The sequence below is a fragment of the Dermochelys coriacea genome, chromosome 2, assembly GCF_009764565.3.
Source record: "Dermochelys coriacea isolate rDerCor1 chromosome 2, rDerCor1.pri.v4, whole genome shotgun sequence".
NCBI lineage: Eukaryota > Metazoa > Chordata > Testudines > Dermochelyidae > Dermochelys > Dermochelys coriacea.
In genome coordinates this window covers 229308004-229330499 of record NC_050069.1, presented here as the reverse complement: position 1 = coordinate 229330499, position 22496 = coordinate 229308004, and the positions used below count along the sequence as shown (strand labels likewise).

Below are 22496 nucleotides of genomic sequence, written 5' to 3'. Positions count from 1 at the left end.
TGTACCACTAAAAAAGAAAATCAGTCTTCTGCTGGTGGCATCGGACTCAGATGATGAAAATTAACATGCATTGGTCCCACTGCATTGGATTGTTATTGAGCAGAACCCATCATCAGCATGGATGCAGGTCCTATGGAATGGTGGTTGAAGCATGGAGGGACATTTGAATCTTTAGTGCATCTGGCATGTAAATGTCTTGTGTTGCCGGCTACAACAGTGCCATGTGAATGCCTGTTCTCGCTTTCAGGTGACATCGTAACAAGAAGCAGGCAGCATTATCTTCTGAAAATATAAACTTGTTTGTCTGAGCTATTGGCTGAACAAGAAGTAGAACTCATTGGACTTGTAGGCTCTAAAATTTTACATTGTTTTATTTTTGAATGCAGGGGTTTTTTTGGTACATAATTCTACATTTGTAAATTCAACTTTCATGATAAAGAGATTACACTGCAGTATTTGTATTGGGGGAATTGAAAAATACTATTTCTTTTGGTTTTTTTACAGTGCAAATATTTGGAATTAAAAAAAAATATATAAAACTGCGCGCTGTACACTTTGCATTCTGTGTTTGTAATTGAAATCAATATGTTTGAAAATGTAAGAAACATCCAAAATATTTAAATAAGTGGTATTCTATTATTGTTTAGCAGTGCAATTAATCGCACAATTAATCACGATTCATTTTTTTAATCACGCGATTAATCGCGATTAATTTTTAAATCACTTGACAGCGCTAATTTTGAACAATGTTCTGTTATCAGTAAGTTCAAAGCAAGTGGTTTATTATCCTGTTTGGTAATGTGATAACTGAAACCCACAGTTTGAGAGTTGCTAGAGCCATGCAAAGCATCTGCAGCAGTGGTAGGCAACCTGCGGCCCGTCAGGATAATCCACTGGAGGGCTGCCAGTCAGTTTGTTTACATTTGCATGGCCGTCCGCAGCTTCCAGTGACCGTGGTTAGCTGTTCCCAGCCAGTGGGACCTGTGGGAAGCAGCGGCCAGCACGTCCCTACGGCCCGCACTGCTTCCCGCATCTCCCATTGTCCTGGAACGGCAAACCACAGCCACTGGGAGTTGCGGGCTGCGTGGAAATGTAAACAAACTGTATGGCGGCCTGCCAGCGGATTACCCTGACGGGCTGCAAGTGGGCCGCAGGTTGCCCACCACTGATCTGGAGCATGCTGGTGAAAATTTGGCCCTTAGTATCCAAATTAACAGTAAGCACTGGATATTCAATGGTAGAAGAATGTATAGTATAATTAAAACGGTAATTCATTGATGGGCTTGGACAACTTATCAAGGTTTGCAGAAATAATTTAGTTTGGATTTGTTTAGTAAAATGGAAGAGTTTATTTTGTGTTTGGGAATTAGTTGAAATTACAGCTAGCAATTAACTGTTTTTGCCTTTTAAAGCTACAAAGTGGTATTGTATATGGAAGCAAAGAAAAGATGCGAAGTGTTTAAATAATGTATTTTCAAATTCTAATTTTTAAACACACTTTCTCACACAGAGAGAACAACATTAATGACGCAGTTTGGGAAAATGGAAGAGAAGCCATTACAAATGAAGGGTTCAGAAGTAAATTTAACATATTCTCATGGGTTCAATGCCATCTAGCACTAAAAGTAGTAGACACCATGCATTACCCTTGTAAAATGTTTGTAAGTGCTTGATAGAGATGTATATGGTGATATATATCTACAGAATCAATACCTCACATACTTACTTTCATTTTTTAAAAGGCGAACAATTCAGAAGTAATATAGAGTACAAATCAGCCCGGTGAGCTAAAAGCAATGTGTAGTATTTTTGCTCTTCTTCCATGCATGAAGTTTTAAGACTATAACAAAATAAGGTTGGCTAAGGTGAAAAGTGAAATGCAAATTTAACAACTTATATATATACCTTTTCAAAGAACAGATGGTCTGGTTTTAATTAGTGCCCTGTTCAAATTGCTGACAGCAAAAGAAAGGGGGGAAAAGCTGGAGATAAGTATTGAGCACTGTATAGTATGTTCCTTTGTAGAGACTGATGATAAACTTCCTTGAAACGTGCAAATATTTCTTTCTGCTGAGAATCCAGTGGCACATTTAATGAACAAAGTGTGTAAACTTGTTTTAGTTTTGTAAATTATACTCATTCAGAAAAATACTTAGTACCTTGTTAAAATAGAATGTTATATAGATTTATATGCAAGTGGAGTACCTTTATTTACTTGAAGCTAAGACAGAGGTCTCCAGCAGTATGTAGTTACTTAATATTTTACATTGTGTATATAAATCAGAAACAACTCACAAAGACAGATTAATGGTAACAGAAGGACTAACTATGTATCATGATCATTCTAATATATTTTTTAATCATATGAGATATTGTACCTTGATCATGGTCCTGATGGATTTCTTAAACTAAACAGGATTGGGCTGGGTTGGAACTTGAATGGGAGATACCCATCAGATGCAGGAAGTAGTGTTTATGATCCGAGTCAATACTGTACGTCCCAGCATGGTGTTCAGGGGCCAGCATACTACTGGAGGTTCAGGGTCAGATTTTCAAAAGTATTTAAGCACCTGAGGATTCAGATAGGCGCCTAATGTGACTTTCCAAAGCATCTAGGGTGTCCAGATCCCATTGAGAGTTGATGCCCGGGCAATTTTGAAAATCCCACTAGTTGTCTATCTGCATCTTTAGGTGCCTAAATACCTTTACAAATCTGGTCCTCGGTATTTTAGATGAAGGGGGAGAGAGGGAATGTAAAATATCACCTAATCATGCGCGAATTACAAACAAAAATCACTCTTAAATAAAAGGAAAACAGGAAGCTGTCCTTTTGTCAGTAATTTATGGTACAGGAAGTGCAGTTCTTTATTAAATGGCATGAGACTTTCAAAATTGTAAGTTCTGTGTTCATTTAACAGTGGTTTTAATATGAATTGTTCTAAATACATATATTCATATAGACCAGGAGTTTCAAACTTGGATGTGTAAAGTTAAATACCTAAATCTATGTTTAAGCAAGTGGCCAGACGTTTTCAGAGGTACAGAGCACTTTTCAGCTTCTATTGAAGTCAGTGGCTTAAATCAACAAAAATATACTGGGCTATACATAATTCTAATAAAAATGGTTTACATATTCAAGAATGAAGAATTACAAGTTGCTACATGTGTAAAATTTTAAAGAAAATTCTATATCTTGTGAAATGATGTGATAATTAGATTACAGTGTAGGGTGTAGAGTTAAGGTTGTATGTGCAGATTTAATTTAGTCATTTCCTGACTTTTGAGTGCTTAACTGTGAAGCTTTAATGTTCTTTTCACTTAGTTCTGATGAAATTTCTGCAGGAGAAAAGCTCTCTACTGCTAATTTTGAAGTAGTTCAGCTTTTACTTTCCCTGATGCAGAGGCCTTGCCTCTTTTTTTGTCTACTTCCTGTACATTTTTTCACATCTAACACATCTAACTTGGACATGTATGCATGGCAAGAACTTCTTTAGTAGCATAATGTAGTGAGAAATCTGTGCAAAATGTACATATGGGGTGTGTGTGTGTGTGTGTGTGTGTGTGTGTGTTTTAAAGGGGCAATAACTTGGTCAAAACAAAAATATTTTCACCAAAATATTTAAAGGTACTTATTATGGCAGAAGTCTGTTTGCATGCCAAATTTCAGCTTTATGCTTCCTGCTATTCCAGCATTAATCTGTTTTTTGTTTTGTTTTTTTAATCATTTTCTTTATAATGGGAAAATGTTTTTTGGGGGGTGGGGAGGCTTCAGTCTTTTCTTGCTCAAACAGCTGAACATTGTTGTTGCTGTTACTAATAAGCTGTATTACAGTTGTGCCTAATGGTGTGCTCCACTCACACAGAGGGGAGCCCCAGTGAATTCAGTGGAGCACGACAAAAGTGCAGCAAGTGTGTGACAAATTGGAATATCAGAGCCTAATTAAAGACTATGGCTCCTAGGCACTACAGTAATACAAATAATAATGAGTCAGTTTAACGAAGAGTGGAAGGAAATCGGGTGGATGGGGATGTGTAAAGACCAGTTTTACAGTAGAAATTCAAGACTACTCCAGTTTCTGTGGCATCTTGATGGTAAAGAGACTTCTGTAATGGCAATGGATTTGGGGAAGGGAGGGAGGGGACAGTTGGCAGAGGCCAAATGAGCAAGAGAGGCGCACATGCAATGAAGACAGAGACGGAGATCAAATTCTTACATCACTTTTAGGAAGGGACCAAACTTGAACAAATTAAATCCTGAAAATATAAAATATATAAATGACACTGAAAACAGGTTAGGATTGATATGTTTATGCAGCCTCAATTATAGCAGCTAGTACTGTGCCTGCTCAAATGCAGTTTAATATAGACTAAAAACAAAGATCAATTTTGACTATTGTGCAAAGAAACAAACCTATAACATTGAAACTGCATTAGGATTATTTTGATGTTTTACCCTGGAATGTCACCTGACGGTGTCCTACCTCCTAGAGCAGTGGTTCTCACCCCGTGGGCCACTTGAAGACCAATCAGCACACAGCTGTGGCCCATGTTGTGACATTCTCAGAGCTCTAACTATGGCAGGAGCACATGCCCCAGGCACAGAGCCAGCAGGGGGGTGCAAAAATGGGGCTGCACAGGATCAGGCCTAGCAGCATCAGCAGGAAACCAGGGTGCTCAGTGCCCCGCCCCTCCCCCCACCCATAGGTCCAGTGATGCTGGCTGGAGCTGGCTCCCTGGCACTAGGACGGCAGTGGCAGGCAGGCAGGCAGGGCAGGCTGCATGGCTAAGCTATGTGTAACCAAGGTAGGAGACCAGTGGGCACAGGAAGTGGGGTTCTGGGTATTAGGGCCTTAGGGAGGAGTTGCAGGGGGCTTGGGTATGGGAAGGCGGGTGCAGCCAGTGTATGGGGGACAGACTGTAGGTGTGTGGACCAGTGGCAGTCCTTGGATGAGAGGCTAGATAGGCACAGTCCCTGGATGGAGGGGTTGAGGGCTGAAAGAAGATGCTGGTGTGGGAGTCTCTGGGTGGGGGACTGGATGCTGGAGGGGGCAGTCCCTGGGGTGCAGTTCTGCCCTGGACAGGGCAACCTGTCTCTGCAGGGCAGACATGTGTGCCAGACCAATGTTGGGGGGGTCTGGATGCTGGGGGGACAATCCCAGGAGGGTTGGGTGATGGGGGGTATTCCCTGGGTGGTGGGTCTGGGTGCCTGGAGGACAGTCCCTGGCTGGGGTGAGCACCCCACACTGGGCAGGGCTCCCAGCCATGCTCTCCAGGCACCAAGCCCAGCCACACCACCACCAGCAGCAGCATGTCATGTCATGCCACCCCTCCAATAAATTAATTGTAAGTTAATGTTTTGACTTATTTTGCTAATTTAAAATGCTCTTGGTAGACATTTGCCAGTATAGAAATGAAAGGTACTAAATTGATTTGAATTGTATTGCTGTCATATAACAAATACTAAATTTTTTTTTTTTTTTTTTTGGTAGCTGTATTGCAGCAGTTCTCAAACTGTGGGTTGGGATCCCAAAGTGGGTCAAGACTTATTTTAATGGGGTCATCAGGGCTGATGTTAAACTTGCTGGGTCCTGGGGCTGAAGCCGAAGTCTGAGCTTTGGCTTCTATTAAGCTTCAGCTTCCATTTAGCTTCACACCCACCCGGCGCGGCAGGGCTTATGCTGTGGCCCCCCTGCCCAGGGCAGCAAGGCTTAGGGGGGCTCAGGCTTCTGTCCCCAGCTGGGGTCATGTAGTAATTTTTGTTGTCAGAAGGGGGCCTCCGTGCAAAGAAATTTGAGAATCTCTGTTGTGGATGGGGCCCACGTAACACAGAGAGCTATGTGCGACCCACAATGGTAAATAGGTTAAGAACCACTGTTCTAGAGATATAACCTTCAGTCTAAATTCCTCTGTGTGATATGCAGACAGAATTACTTCCTATTGGAAAATCTTCTATTCTGCATGCATATCAGAATGCAGGACAGATCTAATGTCTATTTAGTGAAAATTGTTAGACTCTTGGACACATTTATACCCATTATGTGTATATATAAAGTATCATTTGAAAATCAAAATAAAATTTCAAAAACATTTTGATATTTCCAGAAAGGATTTGATGTGTTCAATGCACTAGACTTGATGGAAAACAAAACATTCCTGGAAAAACTCAAGTTTGGGATAGGAGATGGGAACTTGCAGTATTATTTATACAACTGGCGGTGTCCTGGTATGGAATCCGAAAAGGTAAGAGAAGAAAGAGCTTCTGTGCACACTTAACAATAAAAATAAATTAACTTAAACAGACAAAACTTTTAAATATTTTTTTAAATTGAACATCTAAGATTCATAATTAAGTTCAAAAAGCCAATATTTGTTGCTATACTTACATTAATACTGCATTTTGCCCCTTCCTTTAGGTTGGCCTTGTATTACAATAAGGAGGACCCTTGTGTTTCTAGAACTCTGAAGTTGTCATTTGGATTGATTTAATCTATGTAACAGGTCTTGGAACAGTATTGTTCAAGAGGAGTAAAAGCACAACGTCAGTGAAATTGAAATAATCCATCAAAACTAAAATAATGAAGAAATCCATATCTGACGTTTTACACATTTTCAGATAGAATGGAAAAAGTTCATGAAACTTTTATTGTCCATAAAAAGAATAAAAGCACATTCATTTAATTTTCAAAGCTTAGCTCGCACCTTGATAAAAAGAAGGTATTTTTTCCACTCTGTAGAAAAGACTGTTTTGTACAAACTGAACTGCAGTAGTGGATTAGGGTACGAAAATCTTGCTATTATGTGAATGAACTGCTGCATTTCTATTTATTAAGTGGTGGTGTATGTTTGTCAGTGTAACAGAATGAAGGATCCAAACGGAGTATCTTTGCTTATAAAATTCACATGGATGTCATCATTTGGGGTAAAATAATGGAGTTATGATCATTTGTAGCTAATATGAAAGTCTTGGATGTTTTTGTAACTGGAGCAGTATGAAAATGTGCTGGTTTGACTAGTGCATTTGTTTCTCCATAAGCAATGCTGCCAAATCAATAAAAATACAGATTTGTACTTTGATCTTCAATAGATCAGTGGATTGATTCAATAGTATTGCACTGTTCAGTGCAGATACCTATGTTGCCAGAATGATTATAAATTACTGTACTTAATTTATAGTTGTGGCACAAAACCTTAGTTTTTCCTCAGTAGATCAACATCAGCCTGTGTGTAAAACTAAGAATTTTGGTAATGCTATCAAAATATTTATAGTTTTGAATGTTTTCAATGCTTCTGCAAAATTGCACATATTCCTTTGTCTACTTTGAAGTCTGTAATTCTAACAAAAAGTATCTTGTGTAAATAAGTATTCATAAATTGTTACTGGTAGTGTTTTTATCCTGAATTTTGAACAAAAGGTTTCCCTGTATATAGTGCCAGTAAACGAGAGAGATGCATGCTTCTCCTTATCCCCTGGAAAGACTATGTACTGGCCTTAACTTAAATGCAACAACCTGATTTTTATTTCCTCATGAATGCTCTGCAACCAGAAGCATTTAGTATACATTCCATAATGTCATACTCATAGCTTAAATTGTGATGGCAATTCTTAGAGTTTAGGTTTGCTACAGTCACATGAGCAGCAAAATCTACAGTTCTAGCTGAAAGTGCCAAATACTGGTGAAGGTTACATGCTGTGAAGGTATTTTGGACATTACTTGAATATTTGGTGAAATATTTATGGATAAACCTGGCTTTAGCACCCCCATAATTCTAAATGTGAGAGCAAATTTTGCTCAACTTTAGGAGCTGTCTGAAATTATCAATGTAAATAGAGATATTTAGTTGTACCTCTTTATCACTGGACTTAACATGTCTTGTATGGCAGCTTATTTCACAAAAGTCATTCTTTTATAATGGAAGGGGACTCTACCCCATATGTACAGGGGTAACAGGCTCTCAGGCTTTGTCTAAACTGTGATTTAAAGGTATATCGCTAGCTAAATGTGTTCTAACCCATACTAATACACAGTTACTCTAGTGTACACAGTGCAGTCTGCTTCAATATATGCTCAAGTTAAAGCACACTGCCCTTGTTTACATTAGACTTTGAAAGGTAGTACATTCCAACACCCCATAGTTAGCTTCCAATTATCTATAGTAGGATTTTATTGCCACTTATGTCAAAGCTAAAATAGTTTGTACCTTAGAGTCAGTGAGGGCCTATTGCTGGCCTGAAGAACGCAAGGGTGTCTACACAGGCACATCTTGGAAAGTTATGACAAATCATTGATGTACATAAGTTAAAGCCTATTAACCACTCACATAGATGCTCTCATGCAAGAATAAAGCAGCCTTAATCCGCTGTAGTTTAATTCTCTGCTAAAGATTGAGGATTAAACCAGTGGTCCTTGAACTTATTAATGTGAGCCACAAACTGCATTTTGTCTTTTTTTGGACCTACCATTACCCTCAGCCCCAGCACTGCAACCCTATATCCCATCTAGGTCCAGAGGAGGTGGGGGGAGGGTTTGGAGAATTGAGCTCACCCTGGATTCACCCCACAGTGGCAGCTCCTGTCCTGGGGGAGAAGGAGGAGGGTTGGCCCCAGCTGTGGGCATTGCAATGTGGTGCAGGGGGATGCAGCACCACTCAGGTTTGCATGCCCCCCCAAGTTTGACAGAGGAATGGCCAGGCTAAATTTGAGTGAATGGGGGTGCAGTACCACTTGGGTAGGCAAGTAAATTTGAGTGGCACTGCATCATGGCACACAGGATTGCAATGCCACTCATGTTTGGCCCTTCTACTCCTCTATCATGATAGAGTAGCTGCACGAAACTTGAGTGCCACTGTGACCACAAGGATCAAGTTGCAACACCCAGCATGGGGAACTGGACCAAGTCCCACAGGACAAGAGCTGCTGCTGTGGGTGAGAGCTGGGCAGGTTTTTTCTCCAACATCCCTACCATATTGGGGCCTCCCATCTGCAACAAACTGGAAAAACTGTATATTAGCCTAAGTCTGGGCTCAGCAATGGGTTATTCTGACCCTGGACATAGCAACCCACTGCTTGGGAAACACAGTCTTAAACTACAAGAAACTAAGGCTATTTTATTCCTGAATGAGAACAGCTATTGGGGGAAGGGTGGTAATGTGCTTTAATATAGTTGATTCACCTTAACTTTCCTGAGTGACAAGCCCCAAGAACACAGAGCAAGGCTAAAAATTAGTACCTGCCTTTCCCCCCTGCCCCCAGGCAAGGGCCTGTGGGCATTTTGCTATTAGAAGCCTCTGCTACATTTAACCTTCAGATAGCCTCATTACGATGGAATCACTGCTTTTGACCTTTTTAATTTGTTCCCTTAACTTGTACATGAGTGGAGGGAGAAGGGCAATCCAGAATACAGGCAGCCTAGATAATCTTTGACCTGGAACATGGAAGTTTCTCCCCTATTTAAAAAAAAATAAACACAGGCTCACTTAAAGAGGTTTTTGCTAGCTTTCTTCCTGAAGGACAGGAGTAGCTTTTGAGTAAAATGTGAGCTCTAAGTAAACTACTTTATTTTGTTGAGATTAGTTATACACTTTTTTTATTGGCATCTGAGCTGCTTCACTGTTCCCTGCTTCTAAACATCCTTACACAATTTCCTGCAAAATATCCGGTGTGTGCTCATTAAATTCTACTGTTTACTATGGCAGTTTTTTAAAGTGCATTTCCCTTCAAGAGTTAAGTATCATACCATTTTCAGCTACTTGGAATTATTACTTTAAGCCCTGGCTGGGATGATTGAGTTGGGGATTGGTCCTGCTTTAAGCAGGGGGTTGGACTAGATGACCTCCTGAGGTCCCTTCCAACCCTGATATTGTATGATTACAATTCTTACTTGCCATTTTACATACAAGAGTACATAAAATATATCTGAAGTTATTGGAAATAGTTTCAACACTTAACTTCGTCTTTGTATTTTGTGGATCCTGTGAGAGAATGTCATGGTTTGCATACAGCAGTCTTTTTTTAAAATGCATTTTTCCTGCAACAGAAGTACTTAATTATTCATGATTATGATCAAGACTAATGTTTTCCTTTAGCGTATCAGAGACCAAATATATCTGGAAACCATCTTAGCTTGCATCTCTTGACCAAAACCAACCTCGTAGAGCAGAGTATTGACATTCAAAAACAGAGCCTGTACGTGTGCCTACCAGTTAGAGATGTTTGCTTGAAACATCTTACAGACGACCAGCTTTTAAAAAACAAAGTTTATACCAGCATGGACACTTGTTTGAATAAACTTTCAATTTTGATATTCATTTGTTTGAATAGTTACATTTAATTTTAGAGTTTTGTTCCAAGTATATTCATTCCCTAAAAACAAAAGAATTTGCTTGATGCTTTTCATTAATAGCAGGTGCACATTCTAGAACTATACCACATACTTTTAAGCCCAGGCGCTCTAAACACTAATTAAGCATGTCTTAAGAAAGTGGTTATACTTATGCACAATTTTATAGATTGCATGCTTTAATGTCAGAATAAAACAAATCTGAGTTCATCTTCTGTTGGTCAATTGGCTTTACATGTGAAGCCATAACATTTAAAAGCATCTAAACTTAGTTACATTGGGCAGTTTCCAATACTGCATAAAAATCATTCTACTCCACTGTAAAGACCTGTACTAAACGAAGTTATTTTGAAGCAGCTTTTTTATTTTTGGGGGGTTTCCGTATCTTATTTGGATTTGGAACAAGCTTTTTAATTCTGAGAGCTTGTAACGTTACATTTGAAGAATCCGACTTATTACTTTCAGTACATTTCCACTTATGGCTTTGGGAGAACTCCTCCACTGAGGTCTCCATAAGCTCGGTATCTTGAATTTCCAAAGGATCAGTATATGCCTGCGCCATACGTTGCTCACTTCTGTGGTGAATCCAGGGCACATCCAAGCTAGGTATCTGTGGAATTATAGCTTCTACTACTTCAGTAAAAGTATCAGAATTCTTTTTAAAACCCAGTGCTAGAACAGATGTTAAGCCAAGCATAGGTGCTATGCTTTCACTAAGACGTGGAACCTGGCCAGCTGGAACTGCTCGACTTGCACTGAGCTGAATAAGGTGCATGGTGATCATAGTAGGTTTTGCAGATTTACACACCAGCACTAGAAGTAGTTCATTTTTTTCCAAAGATCTAGTAACCTCATTAATTCCAATAGCAAGCTGATTCCTGATGTTTAAGTCAGTCCATCCTTGTTCTTGTTGAATATGGTCTGTTTCCTTCTCCTGTGGAAGTACACTACAATCACTAGCATCACATTTTTCTTTAATTTGCCTTTTTGCAATAGAACGCTTTTTCCTCCTTCGAGTCTCAATCTTTTTAAGTCCAATATGTTTAATCCTTTCTTCCAAAGTCTGGAGTATAAAGTGCATATCATCTCCTTCTAGGGTATTCCACTTGATATCATATGGGTTATTTAAAGATGTTTTTACAGTAATTTTCTTTGCTTTACGGACTGATCCACCCCTGGCCTGAGTAACTGACATCTTGATGCTTTCTCTGTGTTTTGACACTTCAGCTATGAATAAGAGAAAAGAGGAAACTACTAGTTAATATTTTAAAGATACCCAAAGTGAACAGTCTTTAAAGAGTGCCTCTCTTGGGCATGCAATAACCAAACTCTTTCTATTGCAACAGATTTGTGCTTCTCAGTACTTTTCCTAACGTTTTAAGAGATTTAGAGCCTGTTTCACACCAACTCAGTACCACTTTTAAAAAAATCTTTACAAAAAGCACATTCAGGAATCACCCAATGAAATTAATAGGCAGCAGCTTTAAAACAAAAGGAAGTACTTCTTCCACAACACAGAGTCAACCTGTGAACTCATTGCCAGGGCATGCTGTGAAGATCAAAATCATAACCGGGTTCAAAAAAGAACAAGATCGTCAGGGATGCAACTCCATGCTTTAAGTGTTCCTAGTCTCTAATTGCCAGAAGCTGTTCTGTTCATTGCCTCTGAAGCACCTGGCATTGGTTGCTGTCGGAAGACAGGATACTGGTCTAGATGGTTTGGTCTGACCCAGTGTGGCTGTTCTTATGTAGTATTAGACTTCAGTAATTACTTGGTAACATAGCACCTGCTCCATTCATTAATGAAAAAGCAACAAGTCAAGACTTGTGCCAAAAGTGATACATCTGAAACTGCACAGAGGCTGCTAGAGGTTCTACAGATTAAAGATTAATCTACAGATTAAGTCAAAGTAAACTGCTGAAGTTGTAAGAAACAAATACATTTAATTTTTACTGCTGCACATCTCTATTTTGGAAACACCATCAAGAGAACAATGCTCTGAACCTATACTATCTCAACTATAGCAAACTATTTTATATTCTTGAATTCATGAAGTATCTTTACTTTGATTAGCAGTCCTCAATCTTTCCCCTTTTGCGATGTAATTCACATTAGCAGCTGTTCTTGTTTATTGGCGTTTAGAAGATAAATTTTTTTAAAACTAATTAATTGGTAAGATGTCTCATAAAAGGAGAAACCTAAAGGCTGAAGCAACTACAAAACAGAAAAGTAAGTATATGCTACTCCTGGAGAGGCTGAATGTGTGTACAAGGGAACAGCCTAAGAAGATGAGAAATGACAGCCTATGATGGAGTGGGGCAAAATGAGAATTACCTTTTGGATTTTCTTCATCTGAAGACTTTGAATGAGGGACCTTATGGTATATGCGTACCCTTCATACTGGACAAAGACCAAGAAAGAAGACAGCAGTAGAATAGTACACAAAAAGTAGGACAGAAAAGAGAGATTAGCCAGGCTCAGATGTTATTGTGTGGAAGGGGTTTTGCTCCATGAGATTTGATTTCTCTCCTTCCCAAATAATCAGATTAAGGGAGAATGACAGTAAAAATAAATTTCCTACGAGTTCTCTACAATATGTGTACTTTGTACCACAATTTTATATAATATAGGTGCTTTGTTTTTGTTCAGGTCTCATTTAATATTAGGTCCATGGTCCTAAGATCATTCTAGATTTTATAAAGATGAATATTTTAAGGGTGTACATAAATGGGGCTTAAAAATACATTGTGAGCGGGAAGCCTTTCCTTGGGAATGTGCGGGTTATGGCTACGTCTTAAATTTTTGTAGAATTGTTTAAGATCAGTTTTCAGCCCTTATGCATGCAAAGGTAACATCACAAACATGAACCACGTATAACATATGCTGAAAGACACCTTCAACACTTCTGCTGTTAGGTAAAGCTATAAGCAACAGCAGTAGAGTGAAATTAGCAAGTATCTGGTTAGTTTTGCAAGATATTTCTGAGAAACTTGTTGACAACAGTGACGCTGTAAGTAATAATGCATTTTCACATTTGCTGCCCTGGAAAGATCTGAGCAGAAGAGGTAGGCACTGAAATTATTCACTGGATAAGTGAACAAAAAAAGGAAGACAGGATGACTGCCATAGCTAAAGGAGGAATATAGCGGAGTAACAGACTAGAATTATATCCCTGGACTAATCTGGTGGAGACCCTCACGTATCACCTATAGCTTTTATATTTACCTCTGACTAGTAGGTTTAGTTCTCTAAACAACAAATGTTCTAGTAAATATCTGAAGCCCTGTAGATACTTCAGAACATCAAACCTAAGAAATAATGGTAAACTGTGATTATGGGCAAAATATCAACATTTAGCCTTGCTTATCTGCTCCCCATTGGACTAATGTTTAAAACCTGCCAATTCTCTATTCAGAAACGAAGAACAGCATCCAACTCCAGTGACAGACCCGGAACCATGCAGCAGGTGCCCAACCCCAACTCATCGTAACTTATCCCCACCAGACCCAGAACCCCCCCGCCCCCTCCTGAGCCGCAATCCCTCTCCCCCAAACTCTGCCCCACCGGACCCAGAACCCCCCACCCCCTCCTGAGCCGCAATCCCTCTCCCCCAAACTCCCGCCCCCCCAGACCCAGAGCCCCCCGCCCCCTCCTGAGCCGCAATCCCTCTCCCCCAAACTCCGCCCCACCGGAACCAGAACCCCCCGCCCCCTCCTGAGCCGCTATCCCTCTCCCCCAAACTCCGCCCCACCGGACCCAGAACCCCCCACCCCCTCCTGAGCCACAATCCCTCTCCCCCAAACTCCCGCCCCCCCGGACCCAGAGCCCCCCGCCCCCTCCTGAGCCGCAACCCCTCTCCCCCAAACTCCCGCCCCCCTGACCCAGAACCCCCCACCCACTCCTGAGCCACAATCCCTCTCCCCCAAACTCCGCCCCACCGGACCCAGAACCCCCCGCCCCCTCCTGAGCCGCAATCCCTCTCCCCCAAACTCCCGCCCCCCTGACCCAGAACCCCCCACCCACTCCTGAGCCACAATCCCTCTCCCCCAAACTCCCGCCCCCCCGGACCCAGAGCCCCCCGCCCCCTCCTGAGCCGCAATCCCTCTCCCCCAAACTCCGCCCCACCGGAACCAGAACCCCCCGCCCCCTCCTGAGCCGCTATCCCTCTCCCCCAAACTCCGCCCCACCGGACCCAGAACCCCCCACCCCCTCCTGAGCCACAATCCCTCTCCCCCAAACTCCCGCCCCCCCGGACCCAGAGCCCCCCGCCCCCTCCTGAGCCGCAACCCCTCTCCCCCAAACTCCCGCCCCCCTGACCCAGAACCCCCCACCCACTCCTGAGCCACAATCCCTCTCCCCCAAACTCCGCCCCACCGGACCCAGAACCCCCCGCCCCCTCCTGAGCCACAATCCCTCTCCCCCAAACTCCCGCCCCCCCGGACCCAGAGCCCCCCGCCCCCTCCTGAGCCGCAACCCCTCTCCCCCAAACTCCCGCCCCCCTGACCCAGAACCCCCCACCCACTCCTGAGCCACAATCCCTCTCCCCCAAACTCCGCCCCACCGGACCCAGAACCCCCCACCCCCTCCTGAGATGCAATCCCTCTCCCCCAACCCCCCGCCCCCTCCTGAGCCGCAATCCCTCTCCCCCAAACTCCCGCCCCCCCCCGGATCCAGAGCCCCCCACCACCTCCTGAGCCGCAATCCCTCTCCCCCCGCCCCCTCCTGAGCCGCAATCCCTCTCCCCCAAACTCCCGCCCCCCCAACCCACTCCTGAGCCACAATCCCTCTCCCCCAAACTCCGCCCCACCGGACCCAGAACCCCCCGCCCCCAAACTCCCGCCCCCCCACCGGAGCCAGAACCCCCCGCCCCCTCCTGAGCCGCAATCCCTCTCCCCCAAACTCCCGCCCCCCCCGGACCCAGAGCCCCCCGCCCCCTCCTGAGCCGCAATCCCTCTCCCCCAAACTCCCGCCCCCCCTGACCCAGAACCCCCCGCCCCCTCCTGAGCCACAATCCCTCTCCCCCAAACTCCGCCCCACCGGACCCAGAACCCCCCGCCCCCTCCTGAGCCGCAATCCCTCTCCCCCAACCCCCCGCCCCCTCCTGAGCCGCAATCCCTCTCCCCAAAACTCCCGCCCCCCCGGACCCAGAGCCCCCCACCCCCTCCTGAGCCGCAATCCCTCTCCCCCAACCCCCCGCCCCCTTCTGAGCCGCAATCCCTCTCCCCCAAACTCCCCCCCCCCTGACCCAGAGCCCCCCGCCCCCTCCTGAGCCGCAATCCCTCTCCCCCAAACTCCCGCCCCCCTGACCCAGAACCCCCCGCCCCCTCCTGAGCCACAATCCCTCTCCCCCAAACTCCGCCCCACCGGACCCAGAACCCCCCGCCCCTCCTGAGCCGCAATCCCTCTCCCCCAACCCCCCGCCCCCTCCTGAGCCGCAATCCCTCTCCCCCAAACTCCCGCCCCCCTGACCCAGAACCCCCCGCCCCCTCCTGAGCCACAATCCCTCTCCCCAAAACTCCGCCCCACCGGACCCAGAACCCCCCGCCCCCTCCTGAGCCGCAATCCCTCTCCCCCAACCCCCCGCCCCCTCCTGAGCCGCAATCCCTCTCCCCAAAACTCCCGCCCCCCCGGACCCAGAGCCCCCCACCCCCTCCTGAGCCGCAATCCCTCTCCCCCCACCCCCCGCCCCCTTCTGAGCCGCAATCCCTCTCCCCCAAACTCCCGCCCCCCTGACCCAGAGCCCCCCGCCCCCTCCTGAGCCGCAATCCCTCTCCCCCAAACTCCCGCCCCCCTGACCCAGAACCCCCCGCCCCCTCCTGAGCCACAATCCCTCTCCCCCAAACTCCGCCCCACCGGACCCAGAACCCCCCGCCCCCTCCTGAGCCGCAATCCCTCTCCCCCAAACTCCCGCCCCCCTGACCCAGAACCCCCCACCCACTCCTGAGCCACAATCCCTCTCCCCCAAACTCCGCCCCACCGGACCCAGAACCCCCCACCCCCTCCTGAGATGCAATCCCTCTCCCCCAACCCCCCGCCCCCTCCTGAGCCGCAATCCCTCTCCCCCAAACTCCCGCCCCCCCCCCCGGACCCAGAGCCCCCCACCCCCTCCTGAGCCGCAATCCCTCTCCCCCCGCCCCCTCCTGAGCCGCAATCCCTCTCCCCCAAACTCCCGCCCCCCCAACCCACTCCTGAGCCACAATCCCTCTCCCCCAAACTCCGCCCCACCGGACCCAGAACCCCCCGCCCCCAAACTCCCGCCCCCCCACCGGAGCCAGAACCCCCCGCCCCCCTCCTGAGCCGCAATCCCTCTCCCCCAAACTCCGCCCCACCGGACCCAGAACCCCCCGCCCCCTCCTGAGCCGCAATCCCTCTCCCCCAAACTCCCGCCCCCCCCGGACCCAGAGCCCCCCACCCCCTCCTGAGCCGCAATCCCTCTCCCCCAACCCCCCGCCCCCCTGACCCAGAGCCCCCCGCCCCCTCCTGAGCCGCAATCCCTCTCCCCCAAACTCCCGCCCCCCTGACCCAGAACCCCCCGCCCCCTCCTGAGCCGCAATCCCTCTCCCCCAAACTCCCGCCCCCCTGACCCAGAACCCCCCGCCCCCTCCTGAGCCGCAATCCCTCTCCCCCAACCCCCCGCCCCCTCCTGAGCCGCAATCCCTCTCCCCAAAACTCCCGCCCCCCCGGACCCAGAGCCCCCCACCCCCTCCTGAGCCGCAATCCCTCTCCCCCAACCCCCCGCCCCCTTCTGAGCCGCAATCCCTCTCCCCCAAACTCCCGCCCCCCTGACCCAGAGCCCCCCGCCCCCTCCTGAGCCGCAATCCCTCTCCCCCAAACTCCCGCCCCCCTGACCCAGAACCCCCCGCCCCCTCCTGAGCCACAATCCCTCTCCCCCAAACTCCGCCCCACCGGACCCAGAACCCCCCGCCCCCTCCTGAGCCGCAATCCCTCTCCCCCAACCCCCCGCCCCCTCCTGAGCCGCAATCCCTCTCCCCCAAACTCCCGCCCCCCTGACCCAGAACCCCCCGCCCCCTCCTGAGCCACAATCCCTCTCCCCCAAACTCCGCCCCACCGGACCCAGAACCCCCCGCCCCCTCCTGAGCCGCAATCCCTCTCCCCCAACCCCCCGCCCCCTCCTGAGCCGCAATCCCTCTCCCCAAAACTCCCGCCCCCCCCCCGGACCCAGAGCCCCCCACCCCCTCCTGAGCCGCAATCCCTCTCCCCCAACCCCCCGCCCCCTTCTGAGCCGCAATCCCTCTCCCCCAAACTCCCGCCCCCCTGACCCAGAGCCCCCCGCCCCCTCCTGAGCCGCAATCCCTCTCCCCCAAACTCCCGCCCCCCTGACCCAGAACCCCCCCCCCCCTCCTGAGCCACAATCCCTCTCCCCCAAACTCCGCCCCACCGGACCCAGAACCCCCCGCCCCCTCCTGAGCCGCAATCCCTCTCCCCCAAACTCCCGCCCCCCTGACCCAGAACCCCCCACCCACTCCTGAGCCACAATCCCTCTCCCCCAAACTCCGCCCCACCGGACCCAGAACCCCCCACCCCCTCCTGAGATGCAATCCCTCTCCCCCAACCCCCCGCCCCCTCCTGAGCCGCAATCCCTCTCCCCCAAACTCCCGCCCCCCCCCCCGGACCCAGAGCCCCCCACCCCCTCCTGAGCCGCAATCCCTCTCCCCCCGCCCCCTCCTGAGCCGCAATCCCTCTCCCCCAAACTCCCGCCCCCCCCAACCCACTCCTGAGCCACAATCCCTCTCCCCCAAACTCCGCCCCACCGGACCCAGAACCCCCCGCCCCCAAACTCCCGCCCCCCCACCGGAGCCAGAACCCCCCGCCCCCTCCTGAGCCGCAATCCCTCTCCCCCAAACTCCGCCCCACCGGACCCAGAACCCCCCGCCCCCTCCTGAGCCGCAATCCCTCTCCCCCAAACTCCCGCCCCCCCCGGACCCAGAGCCCCCCACCCCCTCCTGAGCCGCAATCCCTCTCCCCCAACCCCCCGCCCCCCTGACCCAGAGCCCCCCGCCCCCTCCTGAGCCGCAATCCCTCTCCCCAAAACTCCCGCCCCCCCGGACCCAGAGCCCCCCACCCCCTCCTGAGCCGCAATCCCTCTCCCCCAACCCCCCGCCCCCTTCTGAGCCGCAATCCCTCTCCCCCAAACTCCCGCCCCCCTGACCCAGAGCCCCCGCCCCCTCCTGAGCCGCAATCCCTCTCCCCCAAACTCCCGCCCCCCTGACCCAGAACCCCCCGCCCCCTCCTGAGCCACAATCCCTCTCCCCCAAACTCCGCCCCACCGGACCCAGAACCCCCCGCCCCCTCCTGAGCCGCAATCCCTCTCCCCCAACCCCCCGCCCCCTCCTGAGCCGCAATCCCTCTCCCCCAAACTCCCGCCCCCCTGACCCAGAACCCCCCGCCCCCTCCTGAGCCACAATCCCTCTCCCCCAAACTCCGCCCCACCGGACCCAGAACCCCCCGCCCCCTCCTGAGCCGCAATCCCTCTCCCCCAACCCCCCGCCCCCTCCTGAGCCGCAATCCCTCTCCCCAAAACTCCCGCCCCCCCCGGACCCAGAGCCCCCCACCCCCTCCTGAGCCGCAATCCCTCTCCCCCAACCCCCCGCCCCCTTCTGAGCCGCAATCCCTCTCCCCCAAACTCCCGCCCCCCTGACCCAGAGCCCCCCGCCCCCTCCTGAGCCGCAATCCCTCTCCCCCAAACTCCCGCCCCCCTGACCCAGAACCCCCCGCCCCCTCCTGAGCCACAATCCCTCTCCCCCAAACTCCGCCCCACCGGACCCAGAACCCCCCGCCCCCTCCTGAGCCGCAATCCCTCTCCCCCAAACTCCCGCCCCCCTGACCCAGAACCCCCCGCCCCCTCCTGAGCCACAATCCCTCTCCCCCAAACTCCGCCCCACCGGACCCAGAACCCCCCACCCCCTCCTGAGATGCAATCCCTCTCCCCCAACCCCCCGCCCCCTCCTGAGCCGCAATCCCTCTCCCCCAAACTCCCGCCCCCCCCCCGGACCCAGAGCCCCCCACCCCCTCCTGAGCCGCAATCCCTCTCCCCCCGCCCCCTCCTGAGCCGCAATCCCTCTCCCCCAAACTCCCGCCCCCCCAACCCACTCCTGAGCCACAATCCCTCTCCCCCAAACTCCGCCCCACCGGACCCAGAACCCCCCGCCCCCAAACTCCCGCCCCCCCCACCGGAGCCAGAACCCCCCGCCCCCTCCTGAGCCGCAATCCCTCTCCCCCAAACTCCGCCCCACCGGACCCAGAACCCCCCGCCCCCTCCTGAGCCGCAATCCCTCTCCCCCAAACTCCCGCCCCCCCCGGACCCAGAGCCCCCCACCCCCTCCTGAGCCGCAATCCCTCTCCCCCAACCCCCCGCCCCCCTGACCCAGAGCCCCCCGCCCCCTCCTGAGCCGCAATCCCTCTCCCCCAAACTCCCGCCCCCCTGACCCAGAACCCCCCCGCCCCCTCCTGAGCCGCAATCCCTCTCCCCCAAACTCCCGCCCCCCTGACCCAGAACCCCCCGCCCCCTCCTGAGCCGCAATCCCTCTCCCCCAACCCCCCGCCCCCTCCTGAGCCGCAATCCCTCTCCCCAAAACTCCCGCCCCCCCGGACCCAGAGCCCCCCACCCCCTCCTGAGCCGCAATCCCTCTCCCCCAACCCCCCGCCCCCTTCTGAGCCGCAATCCCTCTCCCCCAAACTCCCGCCCCCTCCTGAGCCGCAATCCCTCTCCCCCAAACTCCCGCCCCCCTGACCCAGAACCCCCCGCCCCCTCCTGAGCCACAATCCCTCTCCCCCAAACTCCGCCCCACCGGACCCAGAACCCCCCGCCCCCTCCTGAGCCGCAATCCCTCTCCCCCAACCCCCCGCCCCCTCCTGAGCCGCAATCCCTCTCCCCCAAACTCCCGCCCCCCTGACCCAGAACCCCCCGCCCCCTCCTGAGCCACAATCCCTCTCCCCCAAACTCCGCCCCACCGGACCCAGAACCCCCCGCCCCCTCCTGAGCCGCAATCCCTCTCCCCCAACCCCCCGCCCCCTCCTGAGCCGCAATCCCTCTCCCCAAAACTCCCGCCCCCCCGGACCCAGAGCCCCCCACCCCCTCCTGAGCCGCAATCCCTCTCCCCCAACCCCCCGCCCCCTTCTGAGCCGCAATCCCTCTCCCCCAAACTCCCGCCCCCCTGACCCAGAGCCCCCCGCCCCCTCCTGAGCCGCAATCCCTCTCCCCCAAACTCCCGCCCCCCTGACCCAGAACCCCCCGCCCCCTCCTGAGCCACAATCCCTCTCCCCCAAACTCCGCCCCACCGGACCCAGAACCCCCTGCCCCCTCCTGAGCCGCAATCCCTCTCCCCCAAACTCCCGCCCCCCTGACCCAGAACCCCCCACCCACTCCTGAGCCACAATCCCTCTCCCCCAAACTCCGCCCCACCGGACCCAGAACCCCCCGCCCCCTCCTGAGCCGCAATCCCTCTCCCCCAAACTCCCGCCCCCCTGACCCAGAGCCCCCCCGCCCCCTCCTGAGCCGCAATCCCTCTCCCCCAAACTCCCGCCCCCCTGACCCAGAACCCCCCGCCCCCTCCTGAGCCACAATCCCTCTCCCCCAAACTCCGCCCCACCGGACCCAGAACCCCCCGCCCCCTCCTGAGCCGCAATCCCTCTCCCCCAACCCCCCGCCCCCTCCTGAGCCGCAATCCCTCTCCCCCAAACTCCCGCCCCCCTGACCCAGAACCCCCCGCCCCCTCCTGAGCCACAATCCCTCTCCCCCAAACTCCGCCCCACCGGACCCAGAACCCCCCACCCCCTCCTGAGCCGCAATCCCTCTCCCCCAACCCCCCGCCCCCTCCTGAGCCGCAATCCCTCTCCCCAAAACTCCCGCCCCCCCGGACCCAGAGCCCCCCACCCCCTCCTGAGCCGCAATCCCTCTCCCCCAACCCCCCGCCCCCTTCTGAGCCGCAATCCCTCTCCCCCAAACTCCCGCCCCCCTGACCCAGAGCCCCCCGCCCCCTCCTGAGCCGCAATCCCTCTCCCCCAAACTCCCGCCCCCCTGACCCAGAACCCCCCGCCCCCTCCTGAGCCACAATCCCTCTCCCCCAAACTCCGCCCCACCGGACCCAGAACCCCCCGCCCCCTCCTGAGCCGCAATCCCTCTCCCCCAAACTCCCGCCCCCCTGACCCAGAACCCCCCACCCACTCCTGAGCCACAATCCCTCTCCCCCAAACTCCGCCCCACCGGACCCAGAACCCCCCGCCCCCTCCTGAGCCGCAATCCCTCTCCCCCAAACTCCCGCCCCCCTGACCCAGAGCCCCCCGCCCCCTCCTGAGCCGCAATCCCTCTCCCCCAAACTCCCGCCCCCCTGACCCAGAACCCCCCACCCACTCCTGAGCCACAATCCCTCTCCCCCAAACTCCGCCCCACCGGACCCAGAACCCCCCACCCCCTCCTGAGATGCAATCCCTCTCCCCCAACCCCCCGCCCCCTCCTGAGCCGCAATCCCTCTCCCCCAAACTCCCGCCCCCACCGGAGCCAGAACCTCCCAAGCTCCCTCTAGCCCGCAGGGGGGCGGGAACCCTCCCCCCCCTTCGTCATGAGCCAGAACTGCACCCTAATCCCTCCTCCCCCACCCCCCTCGCACGGGGTCCTCACCCCCTCCTCAGGCTCGGACCAACCGCCGGCCCCAGTCACGTGCCTCAACCGCTGCCTGATCCAGCCTCCTAGGGCCGCGCCGGGCCTCTCGGCAGCGACACCGCCGCGAGATTCGCCGGCGCCAGGCCGCGGTGCGCCCGCAACGTGCCGCCAGGGGGCGCTGCACGAGCGGCCGCGCCGCGCGCGCCGATACGCAGCCAGGCCCCGGCCGGCCCCGCCCTCTCGCTCCGTTGGTGGGCGCGTCTAACGCGCGTGTCGCCGCCCCCGGGCTCGGGGCGCCTTTGGCCTCCTCCGGGCCCGGGGTAGCGACGTCCGAGGCGTGGGGGTGTCACGATTTGCTGCCCCTGGACCTTCCGCATCTTCTGCTCCGGGTCTTCCAGGCGCTACCTCAACCCCTGTAGCCCTTTGCCCAGTTTCCCAAGGGGCGCCAACGGCAGCCCCCGCCCAGTCTGTAGAACGTAACATTTCCTGCGGACAGCGATGGCGCCGTGTACAGCTCCGTGCGCCGCGCAGTGGCAAT

The 22496-nt window shown here is 52.0% G+C and overlaps 2 protein-coding genes across 10 annotated transcripts in view; one reads left to right on the top strand and one right to left on the bottom strand.

The window, feature by feature from the left end:
- Positions 1-10305, top strand: part of NMT2 (N-myristoyltransferase 2) — a 58817-nt gene extending 48512 nt beyond the window's left edge. For 2 of the 4 annotated variants that reach the window (XM_043509381.1, XM_038389786.2), the window contains exons 11-12: positions 6103-6240; positions 6414-10305. In XM_043509381.1, coding sequence (XP_043365316.1) covers positions 6103-6240; positions 6414-6434 — 159 coding nt within the window. In that variant the 3' untranslated portion in view covers positions 6435-10305. Of the gene's footprint in view, positions 1-1510; positions 2103-6102; positions 6241-6413 lie in introns of those variants that run through there. The other 2 variants (XM_043509382.1, XM_038389788.2) reach the window with 2 other exon arrangements.
- RPP38 (ribonuclease P/MRP subunit p38) lies at positions 6607-22164 on the bottom strand. Of its 6 annotated transcripts, none has more exons than XM_038389793.2 (3): positions 22020-22143; positions 13564-13646; positions 6607-11564 (listed from the first exon to the last, which is right to left on the bottom strand). In XM_038389793.2, the coding sequence occupies exon 3, from the start codon at positions 11530-11532 to the stop codon at positions 10681-10683; it is 852 nt and encodes a 283-aa protein (XP_038245721.1). In that variant the 5' UTR covers positions 11533-11564; positions 13564-13646; positions 22020-22143; the 3' UTR covers positions 6607-10680. The 6 variants fall into 6 exon arrangements, with proteins under 6 accessions (XP_038245721.1, XP_043365319.1, XP_038245718.1 ...); XM_043509384.1 differs by having other exon boundaries at positions 9245-11564; positions 13564-13647; positions 21989-22121; XM_038389790.2 differs by having other exon boundaries at positions 9245-11564; positions 21977-22038.
- Between the last annotated feature and the right edge of the window lie 332 nt (positions 22165-22496).